This window comes from Pelodiscus sinensis, chromosome 7 (genome assembly GCF_052426305.1).
Source record: "Pelodiscus sinensis isolate ZL-2025 chromosome 7, ASM5242630v1, whole genome shotgun sequence".
NCBI lineage: Eukaryota > Metazoa > Chordata > Testudines > Trionychidae > Pelodiscus > Pelodiscus sinensis.
In genome coordinates, this window is record NC_143058.1 from 47833348 (window position 1) to 47857614 (window position 24267).

At 40.8% G+C, this 24267-nt stretch overlaps 1 protein-coding gene across 1 annotated transcript in view; it reads right to left on the reverse strand.

The window, feature by feature from the left end:
- The window catches only part of PDE11A (phosphodiesterase 11A), a 128721-nt gene that overhangs the window by 90442 nt on the left and 14012 nt on the right, over positions 1-24267 (reverse strand). Inside the window, exons 5-8 of the mRNA XM_075933714.2 lie at positions 18871-18946; positions 15902-15969; positions 14257-14349; positions 6783-6833 (exon numbers count right to left, since the gene is read on the reverse strand). Of these exons, the coding sequence (XP_075789829.2) occupies positions 6783-6833; positions 14257-14349; positions 15902-15969; positions 18871-18946 (288 nt within the window). The remainder of the gene's footprint in view (positions 1-6782; positions 6834-14256; positions 14350-15901; positions 15970-18870; positions 18947-24267) is intronic.

Genomic DNA, 24267 nt, shown 5'->3' on the forward strand with positions numbered 1-24267 from the left:
TATTTAATCATTATTAGATTCTACAGGACTGTTCTATAAGAGATGTTCTGCTTTAAAAGAACAACTTTAAATAAAGGATGAGAATCTTCCTTTAACATTCAAATGGCATGTTATCTAGACAATCAGGGTGTCTACACAGCACCCTAAACTCAAAATAAGGTACACAATTTACGCTATGCAAATTGCAAAATAAGGTACACAATTTACGCTATGCAAAATTACTATTTTGAAATAGATCGTTTTGAAATTTGGCACATCTACACAGTGCCAAATTTCAAAATAACACGCCATTTCAAGCTATCCCTTACCCCTCGTGCAACGAGGTTTACCAGGATGGTGAAATAGCGTGCCTGTTATTTTGAAAAATATTTCAAATAATGGGCAGCTTGTATAGCCATGAGGTAGCTATTTTGGGATACTTCTGGTATCCCAAAATAGCCATATAGTGTAGACGTACCCTAAATAAATAAACTGTGGAAAACATTGGAACCATTTCAATTTTGGACAAGTTTATGATAATTCAGTATGATCTTTTATATTGGAGTAAAATTTAAGAATCTGTGAACTTTACAAAAGGAGGTAGAATATTATTCTCTTTTTACAGATGGGAAAACAAAACATAAAGAAGTGACGTGGTCTGCCTTCTCACTCATGTGGATCCATCAGCGACATAGCTTGAAACCTAGCTAGACAATAACACTTAGATACTATGGTGACAGACCCCATATAAATACACTAGACAGATATCAGACCTCATCTTGGAATCTAAACATTCCATCTGTCCTGCAAGAAAACAATGGTTGTTTTTTCCACATTAACTCAATATTATTCTGAATTAACTAGAACTTGCAAAAAAATTTTTTTTTAAAGGAAACACTATAATGAAGTTTTTCCAACATTTTTTCACAGCCATAGATCAGGTGACTTTTAAAAATTTTAACTTATTTGTTTGCACTGTCCATTACAGAGTATCTAAGAATGTCTATAAAATTACAACCTTAGATAATGAGTGTACTAGGTGTGCTAAAATGAGTTTATTTAGGTAAATGTTTAACTGCTGAAAAAGAGGCAGCAGCATGGGAGGGGTGGGGTGTCAGGCTGGTATGCACAGGGAGCTGTCAGCATGGGCAGGTGGGAGGGCTGTGTGTACCAGTGCACTTTAACTTATGAGCCCAGCCCCATTGGTTAACCACGTAAATGGGTACACACTCCTATCCCTAGAGTGTACTAAGCTCATTTTCTACCATTACAGTTAATGCCTTCACCAAATTCAATGTATGCAAACAAGCTGTCTAATCCATGTATCCAACTGTTTCGATTGTCAGGTCTGGTAGCAGTAGTAACATTTGTTTCTATTTTTTTGGCTCAATGTTTTCAATCTTTATTTTGTAAAATATCTGTAATTTTAAGAGACAAAAATTCAAGCACAACTTTCAGTTTTCCACAATTAGGCCAAAGTAGCTGAGGCAGAAGGGATATATTATCATTGTTACATTCTGAATCAAAGATTTTGTACAGTAGGTGATCTGTTATTTTTGTCATGTGGCTCTCCTGTGTACTGTTTGCCCTACAGAAGAGAATATCTTAAAAGGCTATAAATAATGCATTATAGCCATTAAATATTGATCTACCTTATACCATTCAGAGCTGCACAATTAGGTTACCTTTTAAAAAATAGTTTCTTGTATATTACACATCAAGAGTGAAGTACTGTATTTGCATATTCTCTTTGGAAAATACATTAGTTGAATTTTAAGGCGATGTATGTTTGTAGATGTGTTTGTTTGCTATTTGAATTTTAAAACTGATCTAATACATAGCATTTGTTTAATCCTATCTTAGAATTCAGTGACTCTTCCTAAAAATATCCAGTCCTGGGGCTCATTCCTGTGTTTTTACTCTTGAAGGCTGGATTTCTAAATATGGATAGCACTGGGGAAAAATACAACTGTTTCAGGCTTGGTGAACTTAAATCCCAATAAGAAGGCACTAGCCACCCAGTATAATACAACCCTACAGGACATAACTGAATTTAGGCTAAACAGAATTTGGTTAACTGAGACTTTTCTGTACAATAATATTACAAATCATTTTAGTCAAACACTAACAATGGGACTATGGAAATTAGAGATATCTGCCTAATTTTAAATCAAAGAGACAACAGAGTATTTTAACTTCCGTTCTGGCTTGGCACCCAGCTTTTAAAGACATAAAATTAGTCCTAGTTTCCCAATAAAGTAAAGAAAATGAATTAATGTAGATATGGCATGTGATCCACCACCGTGACTCCAGGTTTATGTTCATGTAACTCATTTTGATTGTACTGGGATTACACTCATGTAAATCAGGAGTGATGAATTAGAATGTAGAAACCTATAATGTGGAGATGTGATAACCTCTCAGCACTGAGCTGTTTTTTAGACGCAGTCGTAGGATCATGTATGGAAAAGCCTTGTTGGGTTATATGGTCCATCAAGTTGCTCATTCAGAATGTTCAGTATTGTATTTATCCTCCTGTACTGCTCAATATGAATTTCAGCCTCCCAGCCAATGGTGCTTGTTCCATTTTTCCCAGAATATTTTTACACAGTCTAATGGAAATAGACTTTGAATTAATGAAGTTTCTTTTTAAAAATAGTGAATTCTCAATAGGGGGCACAGCAGCAATAACAAACAAACTATAATTTATTACTTTGGGAACTCAGAAATGGCATTTCCTTACAATATGATTTTTCTGATAAACGGTAACTCTTTAAAAAGAGCATCCACTGTAGCAGTGTGCATTATTCTCAGATACAACAATTAAAGTTAATTTTAATTGGAATTTCATCAATAACTCTATAACAGCCAAGAATACAACCCTTTGGATTTATTGTGATAAGATAAGATAAGATAAGATAAGATAAGATACAAATATAAAATAAGATAATATACAATAGCCGCTGGAAAAATAAGCCTGAAGTATATCTATTCATTTTTATCACTTTGTAAGAGCCAATATGTAAAAGTTTATTATGCCACCAAAAATAAATAGGAAAGAACATTTCAGGGATAGATAAAATAAAGAACAAAAAAGATAAGACCAAAGATAAATAAGATGTCAAAGACTGAAAAACCGGATTGAGACAAAGGAAATTCATGTATTTTTATAAAAATCTATAAAGTGCTCAGCCTTGTCTGAACATACATCCCCTACATAAATTCAAATACAAAATACATTTAAGAATTATTCATTCCCTTTGACAAACAAATATCCATCAGCAACTATTAAACCTGGCTTTGGAGAATCATGTTGTGCAGTGAGCTCCATAGCCAAAGAATCCTTATGGAGAATATTCCTCCATCTGTTCCCTCCCATTTATAGAAACGGGTTCATCTTGAGCACCTCCATTTATGGCAACTGTAGCAAAATCACATAGGGTGAGAAATGTTCTCTCAGGCCATTGTTGTCAACACCAAGCAAATCCTAAAGGGACACAGTCTATTTGCAGCCCAAGTGCTAGCCTGATCAATCTCTAGGTAGGTACATAAGGCAATCTTGTCTGGGAATTCAGTCTATGACCACCACAGGCAATTTTATTTTGCCAGTGAAGCTTTTGGTGACCATATGATTATAACTGTGTTGCAGCATTCCTTAGCAATTCATTGCTTCATAATTCATTGGTCTTCTATCCTTATAATATGTCTGTACCAAGGAAGGCATTGAGACCAGCGCTGATAGTTCTGGTTTTGGCTATAAATATTGCTGAACATGCCCTGCCATGTAATATTGAACAGTTGATGAAGATGATGGTAATTGAAAATGTCAGCCTGTGCTCCAAATCACTGACAGCTTTATAGGCTCTTAGCAACACCTAGAATTCTATCTAGAGACTTAATGTAAGCCAGAACAGATCCCAGAGCAATGGTATAAGGGGCTCCCGACATAAAATTCAATGATTAAGCAGATCAAAATATTCTGCACTAGATTCAGTTTGTGAGTGGACTTGAGGTATATTCCCATGTAGAGCACTTTACAGTACTATAGCTTTGAGGTGATAAAGGTGTGGATAACTGTGGCATGGTACACCTGTGAAGGAAAATGTTGCACTCTTTTCACCAGGCAGGGATGCCAGGTGTCCGGTTTTGAACCGGACAGTCCAGTATTTGAGTGTTCTGTCCAGAAAACAAATTGAGAAAATACCGGACATATAAAATGTCCGGTATTTTCTAATTAGGTAAGTTTTATTATTATTAGGAGTATCAGTACATAGTTGTGTACTGCCTGGCTGGTAGACACGCTCATGCTGCGTAAGCGTGTCTATCAGCCAGGCAGTATGCAACTACGCGAGGGGGCAGGGCTGGGGCAGGAGGGAATCCCTGGGGCCGGACTCGCTCGTGCTTTGCCAGGACTGTGCGTGGGACGGGCAGCACCTCGGAATCTGCGTGTGCCTGGGTCAGTCCCGCTCCCCGCCAGCAGATTCTCTCCCCCTGCTATTCTCTCCCCACCCCCCCGATCTCCCCCGATGACCCCAACCAGCCCTGCTTCCCGCCGGCTGGTTCTCCCCCCTCCTCCTCCCAATCTCCCCCGGCCAGCTCTGCTCCTCCCAACTTCCTCCCAGCCAGCCCTGCTCCCCTCCTGGCCGGCCCTCCCCCCCACATCTGAGATCAAGTGTGTCCGGTATTTTTTTGAAGCCATCTGGTAACCCTAGCAGATACAGATACAAAGAATATTCTAGGCCACAACTGCTGCCTAGGCATTTAATAGCAAAATGAACATAAACAATTGAAATAGGTGCAGCAGGAGTATTCGTTGTTTTTTAAATAGAACTGGCAGTTATACATCTCTGATCAATGCAGGCATGGATATCAATTTTTCCAATTCTTTTGCTGCTTCCCCAACCCATCTGTATCAAGCCTGGGCAGAATCCAGCCCACCAATACACAGGATCTGGCTGGCCTGCAGACGTTGCGGGGAACACCAGCACAATCCTATTGGCCAGTTTCTAGGTAGAAACTAGCCAATGGGAGCTGCCTGTTTCAATAACAGGCAGACATGAGCACAAGGGGCTACAGAGCACATGACTACAGCCTGTGCAGGGGCGGGGCAGCCAAGGACACTGATTCAGGAATAGCTGCTAGCTGGTAAATGTCCTGGCCAGATCTTGCCTCTGGTACCCCATCCTTTCCCTTCCCCAACCCTCTGCCTCCCACTCCTGCCCCCTACTCCCCATACCCAATTCCTCTGCCCTCTCCTGTACCCATATTCCCTCCCAGATCTGGCACCCCAATCCTTTACCCCAGATCACAGTCCTCTCCTGCCCTAGCTCAAATCCAAATCCCTGCACCCAGTTCTGTACCCCAATTCCCTGCCTTAGGTCACAATCCAACCCCCTGCACTCCAGTCTAGTGCCCTAGGTCATAACTGCCTCCTTCATCCAAACTCCCTCTCTTACCCCAAGCTCCTTTCTGCACCCAACCTCCAACCCAGACCCTATACCTCCTCCATTGATATCATGGAAGAGTGCAGCCCTCAACCACTTTCCTGTTTATTGGAGTGGCCCCCCAACAAAAATTATTGACCACCCCATATCTAGATCATCTGAGTTGCCCAGCTTAAGTTGCAGCCAGTTAGCCATGCCCCAAATTCCTAGACACTGATTCATTACTACCAAATTCACAGTCCATTTAGGTCCATTTTGCGGTCATGGGATTTTAAAGATCTTAAATTTCATAATTTCAGCTATCTAAATCCAAAATTTCATAGTGCTGCAATTCTAGAGATCATGATCCCAAAAGAAATTGCAGAAGCAGGGGTCGCAAAGTTATTCCTGGTAGGGTGCAGTACGGCTACTCTTACTTCCATACTACTGATATTAATGAAGAAGGTACAGGGTCTGGGTTGGAGGTTGCAGAAGGGAACTTGGGATAAGGAAGGGAGTTTGGGTGAAGGAGGCAGTAATGACCTGGGGCACTAGACTGAGGTCCAGGGGGTTGGTCTTCCAATGAAATCTGTATGGTATAAGGTAAAAGCACACAAAGGACCAGATTTCATGGTCCATGACATGTTTTTCACAACAGTTAATTTGGTAGGGCCCTTCTCATTATACTTCTGTAGCCAGGTGAGGAACAATGGAGACAGAGCTGACTGTCAGAAATAAATGAATGTTTGGATCCACATCTCTTCACTAATCTTCCCATCAGTTGCATATACAGTTTGTATAGGAGAGGAGACAATAGGTATTCTCCCAGAAGCATCATACATAACTTGAAAAGCACTCCGGAAGACAAATAATGACAGTCACTCAAAGGGAGCTATTTGCACACATGCAGTGCTCACAGAAACTAAAGAGCAGTCCCTTCTTTAAAAATGAATTCCTGATAATCTTGTAGGATTCAGCATGCACAAATAGTTATTAACTACCTCTACACTCTTAATATACCATTATTTAGCTTTGTTGGCTGTGCTTAAGAAAACTAAAAGTTGGCACAGAAAATACCTATTTCTGTCACCTCTCTAGTAATACCAGAATCTCAAAAGGTATAGAAGTACTGTTGGATAGTGCAAATTCTGAAGTTTTGACTGCTTATTTTAGCCACAAGCCTTTTGGAGCTTCACTCATCCCTCATCCGTTAACAGATCATACTGTCCATCAGCACAAATATCCTTTGGCTCTATTCTGAATAAAAAAGTAAAACTGACTTTTTTGAGTTTTTTTCTATCTGACACTTAACTAACACTTTTCTATCTGACATTTTAACTAACACTTGTTTTGCATGCTAACTGAAAGATAAACCCTTACCTTAAATTTGTCGACTTCTGCCTTTGAGCATGTTGCATGGTAGGACAGAACCTGATGCAGAACAAAAAGAATTTCACAGTGGATAAGCAGAAATTAGAGGGTTCCTTGATGCTGTCTAATAAAGTGCTTTAAAAACAAGTTTTATTAATATTTATGCAGCATCAGATAGCTATAAGTAAAGGTATATATAATTAATTGCAGGTTCTCAGGTATACATCCGGCATTTACATTCCAGATAATTTTAAAGGAAGCCATAATTAGTGTAATATTAAAGGCATAATAATAGTTCTCCTGAAATCCTGCAATTAAAAGTGAAAAAGTCCATGCTTATTTGTACTTTGATTTCAAAGTACTAATTCTCATGAAACTATTGAGTTTATATGTTCTATCTAAATCAGCGGTTCCTAAAGAGTGGTCCATGGACCATGCTGCAGGTGGGTCACAGGCTTGGGGCACACACACACACACCTCTGCAGCAGAGAGCCTGTGCTAGCACTCCAGCTCCACACCCTTCCTACGAGGGTGGAGTGCTAGTGCTGGCTTCCCACTGCATGGGGGGGAGGAGCCTCGAGTTTAACAGCCCAGATCAAATTTACGGGGGAGGGGGGGAAAAGCAGCTTTTTTTTCACCCCCTGGTTGGTGAAACAGCAGCGCAGGAAATTGCTCACCTGGAGGCTTTCCCTGCTGGTCCCATTGGCCAGAATCCCAGTCAATGGGAGCATGGGAGGTGATTTCTGGGAGCAGAAGGAAGTGTATGAGGTCCCTCATCCTCCTCCCACTGAGACTCTCACAAGATCCTCCACTCCTAGCCTTCTCCTGCACCCTCCCTCCTGGCCAACCCCCCCCAACCCACTCCTGCACCTCTCTCCCATCTAGTCTCCCACCCCCAGCCCACTCCTGCAACCTCCTTCGTGGCCAGACCTCCTATCCCCAACCCCTCCTGTACCCATTTTGTCATCATGGGTGGATGGCGGTGATCCGCAGAAAGGTTTGCATTGAGCGGGGTGGGCCGTGGGCCAAAAACTTTGAGAACCATTGTTCTAAATGGATCTGACTACTACCTAATTATCATTTCTAGCCATGAGCTGTCATTCACTTAAATATGATGCTCTAGGAATGAGTACTTCCAGAAATAGCATGCAGGTATGTAAGGGATGGGCCACGGCTTTGTGACATATATAAATATGTATGTACTTACCTGCAATAAAATGTACCCTAATCTAAGGGAAATATTCACCCAGCAATCCAGAAGCTTCAGAAGGCTCTCTGAGCACTGGAACCACCTAAGTTCCAAGCTACATAAAATGGGCTTCTGTGGAGTATGTGCACAGAACAATATGCAGTGTCTATGCATTCCCATAGAAGAAGTTTATTTGTAACCTCACAGTACCTGTGGTTGGTTGGTTTATGTTCTGAAGCACTCAGGCTTATATCTGTTATTTTAAATAATGGTTTTACATTTTTAATACAATTGTGGGAGTTCATAAAAATGTCTACTCTCTTTTTTGAACCCATCTAACCTCTGGGATGTGATATTGAGTTTCCTGGCACAACCAAACCCTGACCTCGCTTTAAGTTAGACTAAAAGGAAGCTGCACACCAAATCTGGTGATCCTAGCTCTTAGTTTAGGAGATGTTCTTGAACAAATGGACTCACAGACGGATGAACTCACAGACACACATACAAATGCACATACTCTCTAAACTATATAAAGAGATTATAATTGTAAAGAATATCAAGTCCTGCAAGAGCCCTAAGAAAAGAGTGTTCACGCTTTGCCTCTTAAATCTCAAGTCTTTATACAAATATAGATGGTATTCCAAAAAAGTGCAACAGAATATGCTCAAATATAATCATGTAAGTACTTTCATTGTGTTCCAAGGATTTAACATTAAGCATACACTTCAATACTTTTGGATTGTTCTATAGACTGAGACCACAGTGACACTGATAATATTTCCAGAAAAATAGCTTGTGCTATTTTCGTAAGAGTTCAGGGGTTTATGATTTATTCAGACCAAGTTTCCTTCGGCTATTCTTAAGCTAGCCCACATTTTTGTGTGTTATATAGATCTAATGGATATACCCATTCAAAATACAGAATCCACATCATCATGAAGTTGAGGTCATGTGTGAAATACAAGATATTACTGCAAATCTTGGAGAAGTTACTTTCCTCTTGACAAAAATGACTTTCAAATACTACATTTGAGTTTGCATGTGACATTCAAAAATTTGGAACTAAGCTAACATAGACTCACATAAGAAGAGCTTGGAAATCATTAAGATAATAAGTAAACTGTATTTTTAACAAAGGCAACTAGTAATTGAATGAGAAGTGAAAATGGATTACAGATTTCTTTCAACCCAAGAAAAATATCATCCTAGCAACCCCAACGCTGCATCTATAGTCAGCTTTAGCAGTAGCAAAGGAAAACTATATGTCCAGCTTTAAACTTTGTTTCTTTTGAAAAGAAGTCATTGTGAGCAGTTCATGGTAGACTTTTTACATAATTACTCTTAAAATCTACAGAATTTAATAGGGAATGGTGGTCTTCAACAGTTTTTTTGTGGGAGTGAGGTTTAACCATCATATACAATGTAATAAAGAATTGTGTTCCATTAGAATGTTCTAAAAAGACTATAAAGGGGGCTGTGACAGGACATTTGCTCTGCACTGGCCCTTTAAGGTCAAAACCCCAGCCCTGAGTGAGGGCTAAGAGTGAAGCCCCAGTTGAGGCAGCTCTTACTAATGATGGCCCAGCTGGGGGCTATATAAAGGAGGACTCCTGGAGGGAGAGGAGAACTTACTGCTGCTCTGGTCAGAGAGCAGGAGGAACTTGACTACCAAGGAAGCAGGAGGCTTCCTGGAGGTAGAGCAGTGCTGGGGAAGGAAGGCAGGGCCTGAAGCTGCTGGGGCTGCAAGGGGCAGCCATGGTAGGCAGGGGCAGCAGGTCCACATCCCTTTTCCAGTGATGAGTGGCCATTACAGACTGCAGTTTTCCCCTGAGGCAGGGGCTAGATGAAGACTGACAGTGGGTCACTGAGGCAAGGAGGGTACAGGGGAACTGAGTGTTCCCTGGGAGGAGAACAGGGTTCCTTCGGGAGGGGAGGACCCTGGAGTGGAAGCAGGATGAACGCCAACCCCTGGAAGGGGGGCTCAGAGACCAGAGTGAGCACTGTCAGAGGACAGTGTCCTGAAGAGGACGCTGAGGTCCATGAGTGACACGTGTCTGGACTAGAGAGGACGGTGAGAACATGGGGAGACACCAGCTAGAGGGAGGTGTCCAGTGAGTCAACAAGCTAATTCCCAGAGCAAGCAGCTAGAGATGCCACGGTGGTGAGTTGGCCCCGTGACAGGGACATACTACTTTTTGAAATGCTATAGACTAGATTAATTTCTACAGAACCTTGGTGATTTTATCCCTCATCATTAGGCTATGTCTACACTATGAGCTAGGAGTGTGATTCCCAGCTTGCATAACACATGTACACACTAGCTCTCATCAAGCTAGTACAAGTGTAAATAGCAGTATAGCCACTGTAGTAACATGGATTAGCTGGGCCAAGTACAAATCTACATAAAAACAGTGTAGGTACTTGGCATGGCTAAATTTTGCAGCCATATACCACTGCCCCCTGCCATGCAACCTTATGTGAGTTCTCATCAACTTAGCATGAATATGTTTACACAAAGAGGGAATGACACTCTGAGCCTATGGTTTAGATAAGTGCTTCTTAAACTTTTTAAGACCGTGGAAAACTTTTTAAGACTGCGGAACACCAAATAATAATTTTTTTTTTAATGAGGAATGCCAAGGATTTTTTGTTGAACAAAAAAGTCACCTGCTTCTTTAAGGGCACTATTTTGAATTCTGTTTTTCTCTGCAGCTCACTTCCAACTGCCTTGCGGCACACCGGTGTACCACGGAACACAGTTTAAGAAACACTGGTTTAGATGCAACTTTAAGGACTTTTCCATAAGGGTGCCTTTTTATAAGAAAACAAAAGGAAAAAATATGTAGCACTTTAAAGACTAACAAGATAGTTTATTAGGTGATGAGCTTTCATGGGGAGACCCACTTCTTCAGATCATATTCTGAAACTGAATTGGCATGACCATATATAACAAAGGAATACAATGAAGAAAGTAAACAAATAAATCAGATATTAGACCAGAAGGTGGGGGTGAGGGGCAAGGAAGAGAGAAGAAAGAATAGTATGCCATCATGTGCCACCAATGTCCCTCTGCGATGTATATTGGACAGACTGCTCAGTCACTTCGCCAAAGAATTAATGGCCACAAATCAGCCATCGGACAGCTTCACACGGAAAAACCTGTTAGTCAACATTTTAATCTAACTGCCCATTCCCTTAAAGACCTGACAACGTGCATTTTACTTCAGGAATTTTAACCTCAGATTACAGAGAGAGATTTCAGAACTTTTATTCATGCTTAAATTTGACACTTTTCAAATGGGCCTTAATAAAGATGCTAATTACTATACACATTAAAAAGACAGCCTCCCCACCTATTGATAATCGTAATAACTCCAGATTAGCCACTGATTGACTTACAATAAGTTATTTCCTCCTTTCTTATCTCTTGTAAACTATCTTGTTAGTCTTTAAAGTGCCACACATTTTTTTCCTTTTGTTTTACCAAGCTCAGACTAACACAGCTACCTCTCTATTATTTTTATGAGAAGTAAAGGAGAAGAAAAGAAAGAAACACCTTTTCCCCAATTTTAGGATGATTGGTCTTCAAACTGCAAAGCTCTGTGGTAATATTCTGGTCCCCTCGCTGGTTAAGAGCATTTATGTTATGAGACACTGTAATATACAGTGTTGGAACCCAAGTAGTAGAACTACAGAGAGCTTTCATTATGTTAGCCTTGCCCTTTTAGTAGAGAAAATGTGGTTTTCTTGATCTGCCAGACCTCACCTCTGACATGCCTTCACTTTATTCCAATAATGGATATAACGATGAAAGAAAGATTTCTACAGATTTTTGCCTCTTGATGATAAAAGTACTAATGATACATATGACACCTCAGCCCTTCACAATTTTTCCCAGATGCTCTGCCTCCACACCCAACTGGCTGACATATCCAGTTCTACACATTTTCAATAACTGCACTCTTCTGATCCAACTCTGAACTGGAAGTAAAACAAAGAAATCCTGACATTTCCCTCTCCCTTGTCCCCCTACCTGCAATAACCTCTCCCTTTTCCAGTGGCCCAGAAAGCTTCACTCTCTTGTTTAAAATCCCTGCCAAAAACTCACTTTTTTCACCTTTCGTACTATAGGTGACCAGCTACCTTGGTTCTATATATTCCTCAATGGATGGGAATATATAGGCTTAACATAAGAAGGGCCATACTGGGTCAGACCAAAGGTCTATCTAGCCCATTATCCTGTCTGCCAACAGTGGCCAATACCAGATGACCCAGAGGGAGGGATCACACCAGGTAGTCCTCATGTGATCCCACCCCGTCACCCATTTCCAGGTAAACAGAGGCTAGCAACACCATTCCTACCCATCCTGGCTAATAGCCATTGATGGACATAACCTCGATGAATTTATATAGCTCTTTTTTGAACCTTATTAAAGTCCTAGTTTTCACCACATCCTCTGGCATGGAGTGCCACAGATTGTGCACTGAGTGAAGAAAAACTTCCTTTTGTTTGTTTTAAACTTGCTACCTATTAATTTCATTTGGTGACCTCTAGTTCTTATATTGTGGGAATAAGTAAATAACTTCTCCTTATTCACTTTTTCAACACTAGTCTTGATTTTATATACCTCTATCATATCCCTCCTTAGTCTCCTCTTTTCTAAGTTGAAAAGTCAAAGTCTTTAATTTCTCTTCATTTGGGACCCGTTCCAAACCCCTAATCATTTTTGTTGCCCTTTTCTGAAACTTTTCCAATGCCAATATTTCTTTTATGAGATGATGCAACCACATCTGTACACAGTATTCAAGATGTGGGTGCAACATGGTTTTATATAGAGGCAATAAGATGTTCTCTGTCTTATTCTTGATTCCTTTTTTAATGATTCCTAACATTCTATTTGCTTTTTTGACTGCCACTGCACTTTCAGTGGATGTTTTCAGAGAACTATCCACAATGACTCCAAGATCTCTCTCTTGAGTAATTGTAGCTAAATTAGTCTCCATGGCTACGTCTACACTGGCCCCTTTTCCAGAAGAGGCATGTAAATTTCACCAGTCGTAGTAGGGAAATGCGCGGGGGATTTAAATATCCCCCGCGGCATTTAAATAAAAATGTCCGCCGCTTTTTTCCGGCTTTTAAAAAAGCCGGAAAAGAGCGTCTACACTAGCCCCGATCCTCCGGAAAAAGCGCCCTTTTCCGGAGGCTCTTATTCCTACTTCAAAGGAATAACCCTAACCCTAACCCTAACCCTAACCCTTTCCTATTCAAAGTAGGAATAAGAGCCTCCGGAAAAGGGCGCTTTTTCCGGAGGATCGGGGCCAGTGTAGACGCTCTTTTCCGGCTTTTTTAAAAGCTGGAAAAAAGCGGCGGACATTTTTATTTAAATGCCGCGGGGGATATTTAAATCCCCCGCGCATTTCCCTACTACGACTGGCGAAATTTACATGCCCCTTCCGGAAAAGGGGCCAGTGTAGACGAGCCCCATCATATTGTATGTATAGTTGAGATTATTTTTTCCAATGTGCATTACTTTCCACGTATTAACATTAAATTTCATTTGCCATTTTGTTGCCAAATCACTAAGTTTGGTGAGATCTTTTTGAAGCTCTTTTTGAAGCTTTGGTCTTAACTATTTTGAGCAATTTGGTATCATCTGCAAATATTGCCACCTCTCTGTTTATCCCTTTATCTAGATCATTTATAAATAAGTTGAATAGGATTGGTCCCAGTTGAATAGGATTGGACAGACCCTTGGGGGACCCCACTAGTTTCCTCTCTCCACTCTGAAAACATACCATTTATTCCTACCCTTTCTTTCCTAGCTTCATTCACAACATACCATGACTCTCATTACTTTTATTGTTTTTTAAAATGTTGTTTCTCCCTTCTTTACCCCTTCCTTCTACAGCATTTCCTTGGTTTGTCTGATTTAGATTGTAAGCACATCAGGGCTTGGATCACATTCTTTTTTGCTGAATCACAACACAACTGTATGCCATTATCAGCTTGATACTTAGCTAGTATATGTGTATTGCACCTGGGGGGAGTTTCCTAAGCGACACTAATTTCTACAGTTCATTATAGTTCATTTAAACAGTTCATTATAATGTACCCCACATAATCTCCTGTTCAATGTTATCTTAATGAAATACGAATTCTAAGCAGTCAGAATGTATATTTAGAAAATGAGACTAACTATAAAGTTCACTGAGATAAATTCTGCAGCAGAATTACATGCTTATGACAAATAATGGTTTACAGAGAGTGTTTGAATATTTTGATCATATACTTACATCAAGAGCCACAGATTGCTTTGCCCAAGATTTCTTCACTTGATCATACATTATAGTGTTGTTGATGCCCAGGCCACAAAAAATAACAAAAGCCTAACGAGAAAGAATTCATTTAAAATACCAATAAAAAGATGAATTCTGTTTTAGATGTTTGGAAAAAGAAGTGTAAATTGAAAACCAGATATATTATAGAAATAATTGTATATAGATTATGGGCATTCTAGCTCGAGAATATAGGTCAGTAAAGCTGCTCTGTAAGATAAATAATTATGAGAAAAACTTGTGTAGGTAACTGTATTTTTAAAATAGCTTGCTTCTCATGAGGAGCACCAAACATCTGACCTATTTCTCAAGCTAAAATGAGAAATCTCTTGACATAATATGGGCCAAATGTTTCAGAAGGGTAGCCATGTAAGTCAGTAATTGAAAAAACTTTAAAAACAACAAATAATCCTGCATCACTTTAAAGACTAAAAAAATGTAGATGATGATATGAGATTTTGTGGGCACAAGCCACTTCTTTAGATGAATGGAATTTACTTTAATGAAGTAAACTCCGTGTATCTGAAGAAGTGGGTTGTGCCCAAAAAAGTTCATGATACCAGCTACATTTTTTGTTAGTCTGAAAGGGCTCGTCTAGACTACGCTAAAGCGTCGAAAGAGGAATTCCCGCGGAATTTGCATATCCTCTTTCGACACTTTATCATAGTCTAGATGAGCCCTAAGGTACTGCAGGACTATGGGCCAAATCTCACTCTTACTTGAAATCTCGCCAATGATACCAAGACTTGCCGTAAGTGAACCAGTGACTGACAAACATGCAATAACTGTGATGGTGTCCAAAAGTATATATGCCTTTGTCATACTTCCCAGTATTATACAAGGACTGGAAGACCGATAAAGTACTTTGGGGTGCTATTTCCATAATATATTATTCCACAAAAAATACATAAAGCTAATCTAGTAAGTGTAAGTAACTGTATGTATCAAGCTACATTGTCCTATGTGTTCATTTAGGTCAAAGTGCTATGGGACTCCTGTCCTGACTGGGACATTTGAATGCTACAGCAATACACATAAATAAATTATATTGACTCTTACTTTGGCCACAAACACACCAAAATACTTCTACATGGCATTCATTATGGTAAGCAGTTACAATTGCTATATCTAGGAAGCACAGAAACTAGATCTGAGAGGTGTTCAAAGGATAGGTAATTATTCAGTTTAAATATAAGCAGGTAACCAATTTTAATCCTTCTTATTGTCATATTTACAGATATGACAAATCCTGTGTCTGATCTCTCAATTTTTTGGAGAAATTCAGAGCAGTAGTCCAACTTTGTAGCTCAGAGTATGTCTGGTTTTATCATATTCCATTGCCGGTCAGGGTCAGAATAAGATCTTTTTTTCTTGCTTGATGTTGAAAAAGATGAAACAGGGCATGGAGTGGTGACATCTCTCAAACAGCTGCTATGTATAATAAACTAGAATAGAAATGTATCACTGAAGAATTTGCTGATAAGGAATATAGACAGTCAAAGCCTTTTCCTTGCTAGTTAGCTTAAACAGCACTCAGGTAGCGAGAAATATAGAATCTGAGCTAGCAGAGTATAGAACTGTTGCAAAGTTAAGTATCTCTTACCTCAAATAATCGCTGATCAGCGTCATCAAAAGGTTTCCCATCCAGCCTGTTCAACACTTGAGCTACACCTTTTAGAAAGTTAAAGGACAAACCTTTTAATGCAGAAATTCTGTTCATTACTAATTACAATATTTTTTTCAACTGTACAGAAAAACTCTTAAATATTTTATTATGAAAAATAGTAAGCAAATAGCAATGTCTGAAAGTCGTATTTTGATGTTATGGTTTGGTTTACAACTTTTAGCTGTTTTTTTGTTTGTTATGCAAATATAATATTAACAGTCTACACCAGGTCTGGGCAAAATATGCCCTGGGTGCTGGATACTGCCCCACAAGCCACTGGATCCGGCCCACGGCTCCCCCTGCTGGGACCTTCAGGCACATGCAGCTGTGCGGTTTAAAGCTCAGTCCAGAGGAGGAGGCTTCATGAAATCTCCCCGCCCCCGCCCAATCCTCAGCTCCGACTGGCCAGAAACAACCAGCCAACAGGAACTGACCCCAGCAACCTCTCAGCTCCTATTGGCTGGAAACAACCAGCCAATAAGATCTGAGAGATTGGCCTGGGGGATGGGAGCAGCGCAAATTTCTTCCCGTCCTGGAACTGAGAGCCACGTGGGGTTTGCAGCTGCAGTTGTAAGTGATTTGGGGCTGCAGCAGGCAGGGAGACCAACCTGACTTGGGGATGCTGCAGGGCTGCTGGCTTAGGTAAGTGCCTCCCAGCCAGAGCCTACCTCTGGCACCCCAGCCCCTCCTAAACCCCAACTCCCTCCCCAGGTCACCATCCAAACCCTCTGCACCCCCCTGCCCTGGGTCACAACTCCCTCCTACACCCTGTACCTCCCCTACACCTCTCTCCCAGGCCAGAATCCTCTCCTGCACCAAACACCCTCCCAGACCCTGCACTCCATTCCCCTGCCCCAAGTCACCACCCACAGCGTCTGTAGTCTGCACTCCCTTTTCCCCTTCTCCCAGGTCACAGCTCCCTCCCAGACTTTGCCCCCCCTCCCAGTGGCCCTCTCCTGCACCCATACCCCCTCCCTGACCTTACGCTCCTATCGCTTGACCTAGGTCACAACCCCCTCCTTTGCCCAAACTCCCTTTCAGACCTACCCTCTCCTGCACCCCAGTCCCTTACCCTGTGTACCCTTCTGTGCCCAACCTCCATTCTAGACCTTGTACCCCCTCCACAGAAAAGTGTGGCCCTTGACCACTTTCCAAAACCTTGAAGTGGCCACCTGCCAAAAAATTTTTGCCCACCCCTGGTCTACACAGTATTGTTCAGTGCTTTGTGTGAGCGATTAAGATCCCGATTCAGAAAGATATTTAAGTATCGGTCAAATATTTGGCACATAAGTAGTCCCAAGAACTTCAGGGCACGTGCCTATGAAACTGTCTGAATTAGTGCCTGCATTCTTAACTATTAGCTACTTTACCATGACCCACATATTCTCTTCTTCCTCCCCCCCAACACTGGCCCAAACATTTGCAAAGTTATTAAATACTCAATTCTATAAAGCAATTTGTAAGGAAAAATCTATTCCGAGCTGGTGGCTCTAGAAGAGTCAATATTGAATTCCTATGTGAAAAATTATTCCTCCTATTTACTTATAGCCCTCTCAAAATACTGTAACATTTATCAGTGAGTTTCTCTTTTGCCTCACTCTGTGCAACAGATGTCATGAACAAAATTATTTAAAAGGAACAATTACTATGTTTGTATTAGTTGGTTAAGCACACAGGGACTGATACTCTGTTGTGATGTTCACTCATCGCCTCTACACTGTACTTACACTCTCAACTTTCATTGATATCCTGCCATATCATATGGTGCCATGAACTAGATCCTCAGCTGCTATAAACCAGTGGTGGGCAAACTGCAGCCCACAGGCTCCATGCGACTGCTGGGGCTCCACCTGCTGCCTGAGGACCCCTTGTCTGCCTCTTTACCCCAAGCACCTCTCATATATTGAGACACTGGAGCTAGACTTCCTACTCCTCCCCCTGTGCTACGAATTTGCTGATTTATGCTCTGTCCCTGCTCCTCCCCCATCCTCCCAGAGTTGGAATGCCACGAATCAGCTGTTCACATTGTTCCAGCTCTAGGAGGGAGGGAGAGGAACAGGGACAGAATGTGAATCAGGTGATTCGTGACACTCTAAAGGCGCTGGGAGGGATGGTAGGAATACGAAGTGCAGGGCTCTAGTGCCCCAGTGCATCAGATGCACATGGAGGAGGGAGGCAGACTGGGGGTCCACAAGCCGCAGGTGCAACCCCAATGGGCCATGGGCTGCAGATTGCCCACCACTGGCCATGCAGCCCACTGAGATGGAGGGCCACTGATGAGGCCCACTTACTATTAGTTGCCTATTGCTGCTGTAAACTGTTATCGCTGCATTGACTTCAATTGAGCTCTGACAATTTAACTTTAGAGAGCCTCTCTTTTTGTGTGCAGGTAATTGTTTGTCTAAGACTTATGGACACCTTGGAGCACCTTTCAGGATCAGAACCACAGTTGCCCAAAATGTGCACACACAAGAAAGGCCCTTGAATGATGACTTGATATAACAAAGGTGGGGCTAGCACATTGGGGGCCCTAAGCAGGAATATTTTCCTCCCTTCTTACAACAAATATTAAAACAACTAAGAGGGGGACCCCTTGAGCTTCTTGGGAGCACTAAGCAATTCCTTAGTCTGCTTAAGCCTAGCACCAGCAGTGCAGTACAGTACAAAAGTATTCATGAAAAGTGTTCAATTGATATAACTACGAAGTAAATGGAAAGCTGAAAAATTGTCCATATAGTATCCAAGTCAAAACATTCCTTCTTGGATACCTGGCACATATCCTAGGTATTGTAACTGCTTAGCAATATTCTGCTGGGAAACAGAAGAAAAAGGAATACAACTAAAAAGACAGAAGTAAATTCATATTAACACAATAATGCTGAACTGAGTTATATGAAATATCTTACCAATTATTTGGTGGCTGCTATTCCATATAGGAACACAAAGAACAGACCTTATGTGAAAGCCTGAAAACTGGTCAGCCTACGATGAAAAAAACAAGAACTTTAGCCGTTACAGTATTTGAGTAGCTAATTATAGCCCTCTGATGTCCCCCAAATAGTAACATCAAGGAAGACTTCAACCTGTTCATAGTTACAAATCAGTTTAATGTCCCATAGGTCAATCCTGAAGGCCTTGTTCAGGCAAAACTCCTAGGCCTGATCTACATTAAAGGGGAAGGTCAATTTAAGATACAAAACTCCAGCTATGTTAATTATGTAGCTAGAGTCAATGTATCTTAAATCGAGTTTTTGTGCCATCCACACAGTGGGAGGTCAACAAGAGCAAATGATCCTGTTGGTTCCCTTACTCCTCATGAGGAGCAGGAATACTGGCGCCAACAGGGGAGCCTTCTCAGTTGGAATTAGAGGGCCTAATCACTAGATCTGCTAATTTGAACCCTGGGAGATCGACTGTGGCAGCTTCAATCTTCTGCATAGTGTAGACATAGCCCTATTGATGTCTAATCTGTGGCAGGATTACTTGCATTGGTAAAGCAAGAGCGTGTTGGTCAAAAGTATCAGCTGAATCAGGGCCTGTATTAGAAATTGTTTTAACATATATAAAAACACAGCAATTGCCTCAGATTACAATGTCTGGTTATTGATTTGAACTAAGGACTAAACATGATTGGTATAATGCTCTGCCATTGGGATAATAGCCAAACAGAACATATTTGAGAAACTATATTGGTGGTTTAGGAAAGGGAATATAAACCACCTGCCAAAAGGGAAGTGTGGTGCTCTCCTCAAGGATTAATCTGATATTGGGATTGAAAAAACAGACAATAAAAAGAGGGAGGGTGCATAGCTCAAGAAAGATTTGCAAAGGGAAGGCAAGAAGTGAGCTGGAAATTGGGTGGGAGAAAAAAGCAAGTTTCAGGAGGAACTGAGAGACGTGGTCAAAAATCAGGGGTTGAGATTTTCTAGGTAGATGTCACTTGTAATTCAGAAAAGACCTTTTGCCTTCTTGCTAGTTCTGTGGTAATAGACTGTGGTCTAATAAATGCATCAGGGCATAAACTTTTGTGGGCTGGAGCCCATTTTGTCAGATGCAGAGTCCTTGTTTTTGCTGAAACAGATTAACACGGCTACCTCTCTGAAACTTGTGATATGAAGCTTTGCAATGTACTTTTAATGCCATAGATTCTCCATTTCCTATGCTGTCCTTTGGAGTCAGTGCTGCAAGACATCTCAAGGGAGGCAAGTGAGTCTTCAACCTCTGAGGAGAGACTGAAGGGGGCAAACAGGATGAGCTGAAACTAGCTGCAACTCCCGGCCAAAGGTAGTGATCAGCAGGTGTTGCTGGTGCTATTGTAAAACCCACTACAGGGGAAATGGTGAAAGATGAGAATCAAAGGTTACAATTCTGTCAGGAAGCAATGTACTGAGGACAGATGCCTCCTCAGATGCTGCAGTTTCAAAGGCTGCAATGTGAGCAGCTGTAGACTGATTCTGTAATGACCTCCAACTGAGGACTTGCAGGAACTGCCATCTGTAAGAGTGTGAAGCAATTCAAGTTTACTATTAGAGTCATATCTTGCTATCAATATGTAAGTGGAACTTCTGATTGAAATCAATGGGGAGTCCCACATAAAATCCATGATAGGATACAGCCCTTTTAGTCTTCTGATTCGTCTGTGAAGAAATGGGTAATTATATTTTAGCAGAAGAAGCAATATGTGAAACATAACTCAGACTACCAACTGCATTTCCAAACCCCCTCAAACGTTGATCATAACTAGCAATAAACTGCAATCACTTATGACTATGTCATAATTTACCAATTACCTAAAAATACTCGTCCATTCACTTATTGTAAAGTACAAAAAATAGAAAATCGAAGAAGAGCATTTATCCTAGAAACACTGTCAAGATGCAGAAAGCTATATGTTTGAGTACAAACTTATATAACTGGGCCGGCCTAGCACAGTTCAGCTGAACTCAACTGAGATGAACACTCACAGGAATGCTGAATGTAATCCCAATAACATTTTCTACCTTTTTACCTAGATACGTGATAGATTATTCTCCAAAATTGTGGGGGGTTTTCCCTTTGAAAATAGAGATCGTGCATAGGGGCTGGAACTATTGGTGGTGGCAGGTGGAGGGGGGGAGTGCTGTGAGACCTCCCAGGCATGAAGTTGTTCCATGATATATAGCAGGGCTACTCAACACACGGCCTGCAGGCCACCATTGGGTGGGAGCTAAAACAAAAAAGCAGTCAATATAATGGTCTTCTGTTGATATGCGTTTTAATAGTTAAATTCTTGGACTGTCATTGCTCATTAAAAGTGTTGACATATGGATGGAAATGGGGTAAATATTGCATTTTATTAATATCAGCAGAACTGACTTAAATGGGGCCTGTGTGTTGTGTAGTCTTGCCGTAATTTTTGTATTCATGCCTGTCAGTGTGGAAAACTGTTTGCGTATAAATTTGCATGTATATGCAACCACATTTAAGTTGTGACCTTGGCATGTGCTGAAAGTATCATTGTGGCCCCTGGGGCTGCCAAAGTTGAGTAGCCATGAGATACAGGATTTACAGTTTGATTCAATGGCACACAACACCCCCAATATAAAAATTGTTCCAGCATCCCTTTAAGTGTATGGAATGAAATACACTTAAAGGGCTTCCTTTTTAATTAGGTAAGTCAATATATAATCTCACATTTGCAAGATATAAAACAAGCATTTAAATTGCAATTGCACATAAGTAACATATTTTTCCCATGTTGTAAATTTCCATAAGATGGAGGCCTATTTCAATAAAATGCAGGGTTTTTTTGGGGGGGAAGGGAAACAAATAGGTTTTATTTATTGTCTGAGTTATTGCAGATCTTGATGTAGATCACAAATAAAATACCTCAGTACTAAATGTTCAGTGACAGTGATTTAACAATAACATCAGAATTTCGTTAAAAATAAAAATTAGTGTATAGGAAAGAGTTTTTGTAAGGGTAGCAGAGAAAAAACAATAGAAAATGAGATTACAAACACAAAGGCACGTTTTATTTTACTAATAAGGAATGATTGTCTCAATTTTTTAAAAACATAATTGTATTTTGAGTATTCTTGTCTCCAGAAATCATCGTTTCTACCAAGTGGCATTGTGAGTTACATTTTTATGACGATACCAATTGAAAATAATTATTGACCTTTATATAGGGTAATTCACATCATTCTTCTCCTATATGTTGGTCAGTATCTCTTATTGGCATAGACTTTAAGTATGAAATGAATATGAGATGGCAGCATTATTAATCAGAACATAGCATGTTATAAGTATAACTGCAGACACATCAAATATATGGTGTGTTATACTTCAGCATATCTCTTTGGTAGGAAATTCTTCCCAGGCATTAATTGTACTTTCTGAAATTCTGGATAAATTAATGCTAACATCATTTTCCCATAAACTAACAGACCGGGTACACATTTTAAATAATCTGTTCTGCTAGCTTGAGAGCTCTTCTGTGTACATACTATGGGAAGTACCACTGGAACCAGTGGATACTGTCAAAATGGAAGGCACTTTTAAAGCATGCTCCTTGTAGTAATGTAATTTAATAGACTCACTGGCTAGAATTGTGCACTGACTTCCTATGAACCCATTGCCCAGCTCCTAGGCAAGTCCACTAAAGTAATGGTGTTGCAAGAGATATAATTCAGAATGGAATTTGCCACTCTGTCTATTGCTCACTGTAACCCCATTGTTTAAATTTCTAGCTGAGACTGGAATGATAACTTGAAATACTCCATATCTAACCTTGCCAGAAACTTACATGAGTACGTACTAGAAAAGGAGTTTCTATCATGCAACTCAACCAATAACAATAGAACTCTGAGCCAAAGCACTCCCTACATGGAGTGGTGACTGGGTTATGATTTGTGAGCTGTGGAAATTGAGGCCTGCTTTTCAAAGATGCTCAGCACTTGGAGCTCCCATTTATTTCAATTAGAATTGTGGGTGATCTGCACATAGTTAAGGACAAGCTAATCCTTGTTCCTTCTCTGCCAAGTGAAAGCATAAAAAAATATCCAGTCTGAGTGAGACAGAGCAGAAGTGGGAAGCACTGACCCTCTTGGCCTCTGGGGGTTTTTCAGGTCCTGGCCTTTGACCAGGCCAGCAGACACCTGCTATTCCATTATCAGTTTCATGAGGGGTCTCAGCATTGATTAATCATCACCTAGCAGGCATTTATTTATGTTAATTCCCTCACCTTGGAATGAGGTTTGAGAGCACCAGCACATGAAGACTGATTCTTCAAACAGCTCCTGTAGAAACACTGCTCCGCCTAGGAGGCCAATGGGGTTGGGAAATAGTGTTGTAGACGCACAGGAATACGGTTGGGATGGCCCTCGTCTCTGTGGGCTCTCTGGAGAGTTTGTGACTCAAAGACCCATCAGTTCCATAGTGGGAGAAAACCTCCCATATGTCCAGAAAGGAAGGTTTGAGCAATATGAAGCGCTGTGAGCCAAAACTCATTCCAGTAAGCAGGAATAACCCATGCCAGGGACAATTTGATTCTTTGGTCCTGTCAAACCTAGGAAAGTAACCCAGTGCTGAAGATGTGTATCAAAAGTGGTGTTTGCTGCCTATTCCCCAATCTCAGCAGGCAAAACTGTGCCCTAAGATTTTAAAATAACTCCCACTGGCTTGTCTAAGGCTATGTCTACACTGCTGGCTTTTTCCGGCAGAGAGTATGCTAATTAAGTGCTCGTTAGCATTTGTTGCGCTGTCATTAGCATATTCTCTGCCCGAGGCTTTTTGTGCAAGAGGTTTTTGTGCAAAACAAGCAGTGTAGATGGATCCGTTTTGCGCAAAAACTCCCTTTTGAGCAAGATCCTTATGCCTCTAAAAAGGAGGTATACAGATCGTGTGCAAAAGGGAGTTTTTGTGCAAAACGGATCCGTCTTTACTGCTTGTTTTTGCGCAAAAAGCCTCAGGCAGAGAATATGCTAATCACAGCATGATAAATGCTAATGAGCTTTTGATTAGCATACTCTCTGTCGGCAAAAGCTGGCAGTCTAGTCATAGCCTGAGAGGAAAAAAAATAGCCCACAATGTATATCTTATTGATGAAAACATACTGATATAACATTAGTTTGCTAAGTAGGATAACAAAAAACATTTGTCTTTTGACATCATATTACTGCAGCTTTCTGTTTACATTAGTGTTGGCAGTTCCACAATCTCATATAGCTATGGTCTATAGGGAACATAAAGAATAATCAGTGGTAGAATTTTCAACAAAGATTAGCTTTCATAGATCTCAAAGGACTTTATAAAGGAAGGCA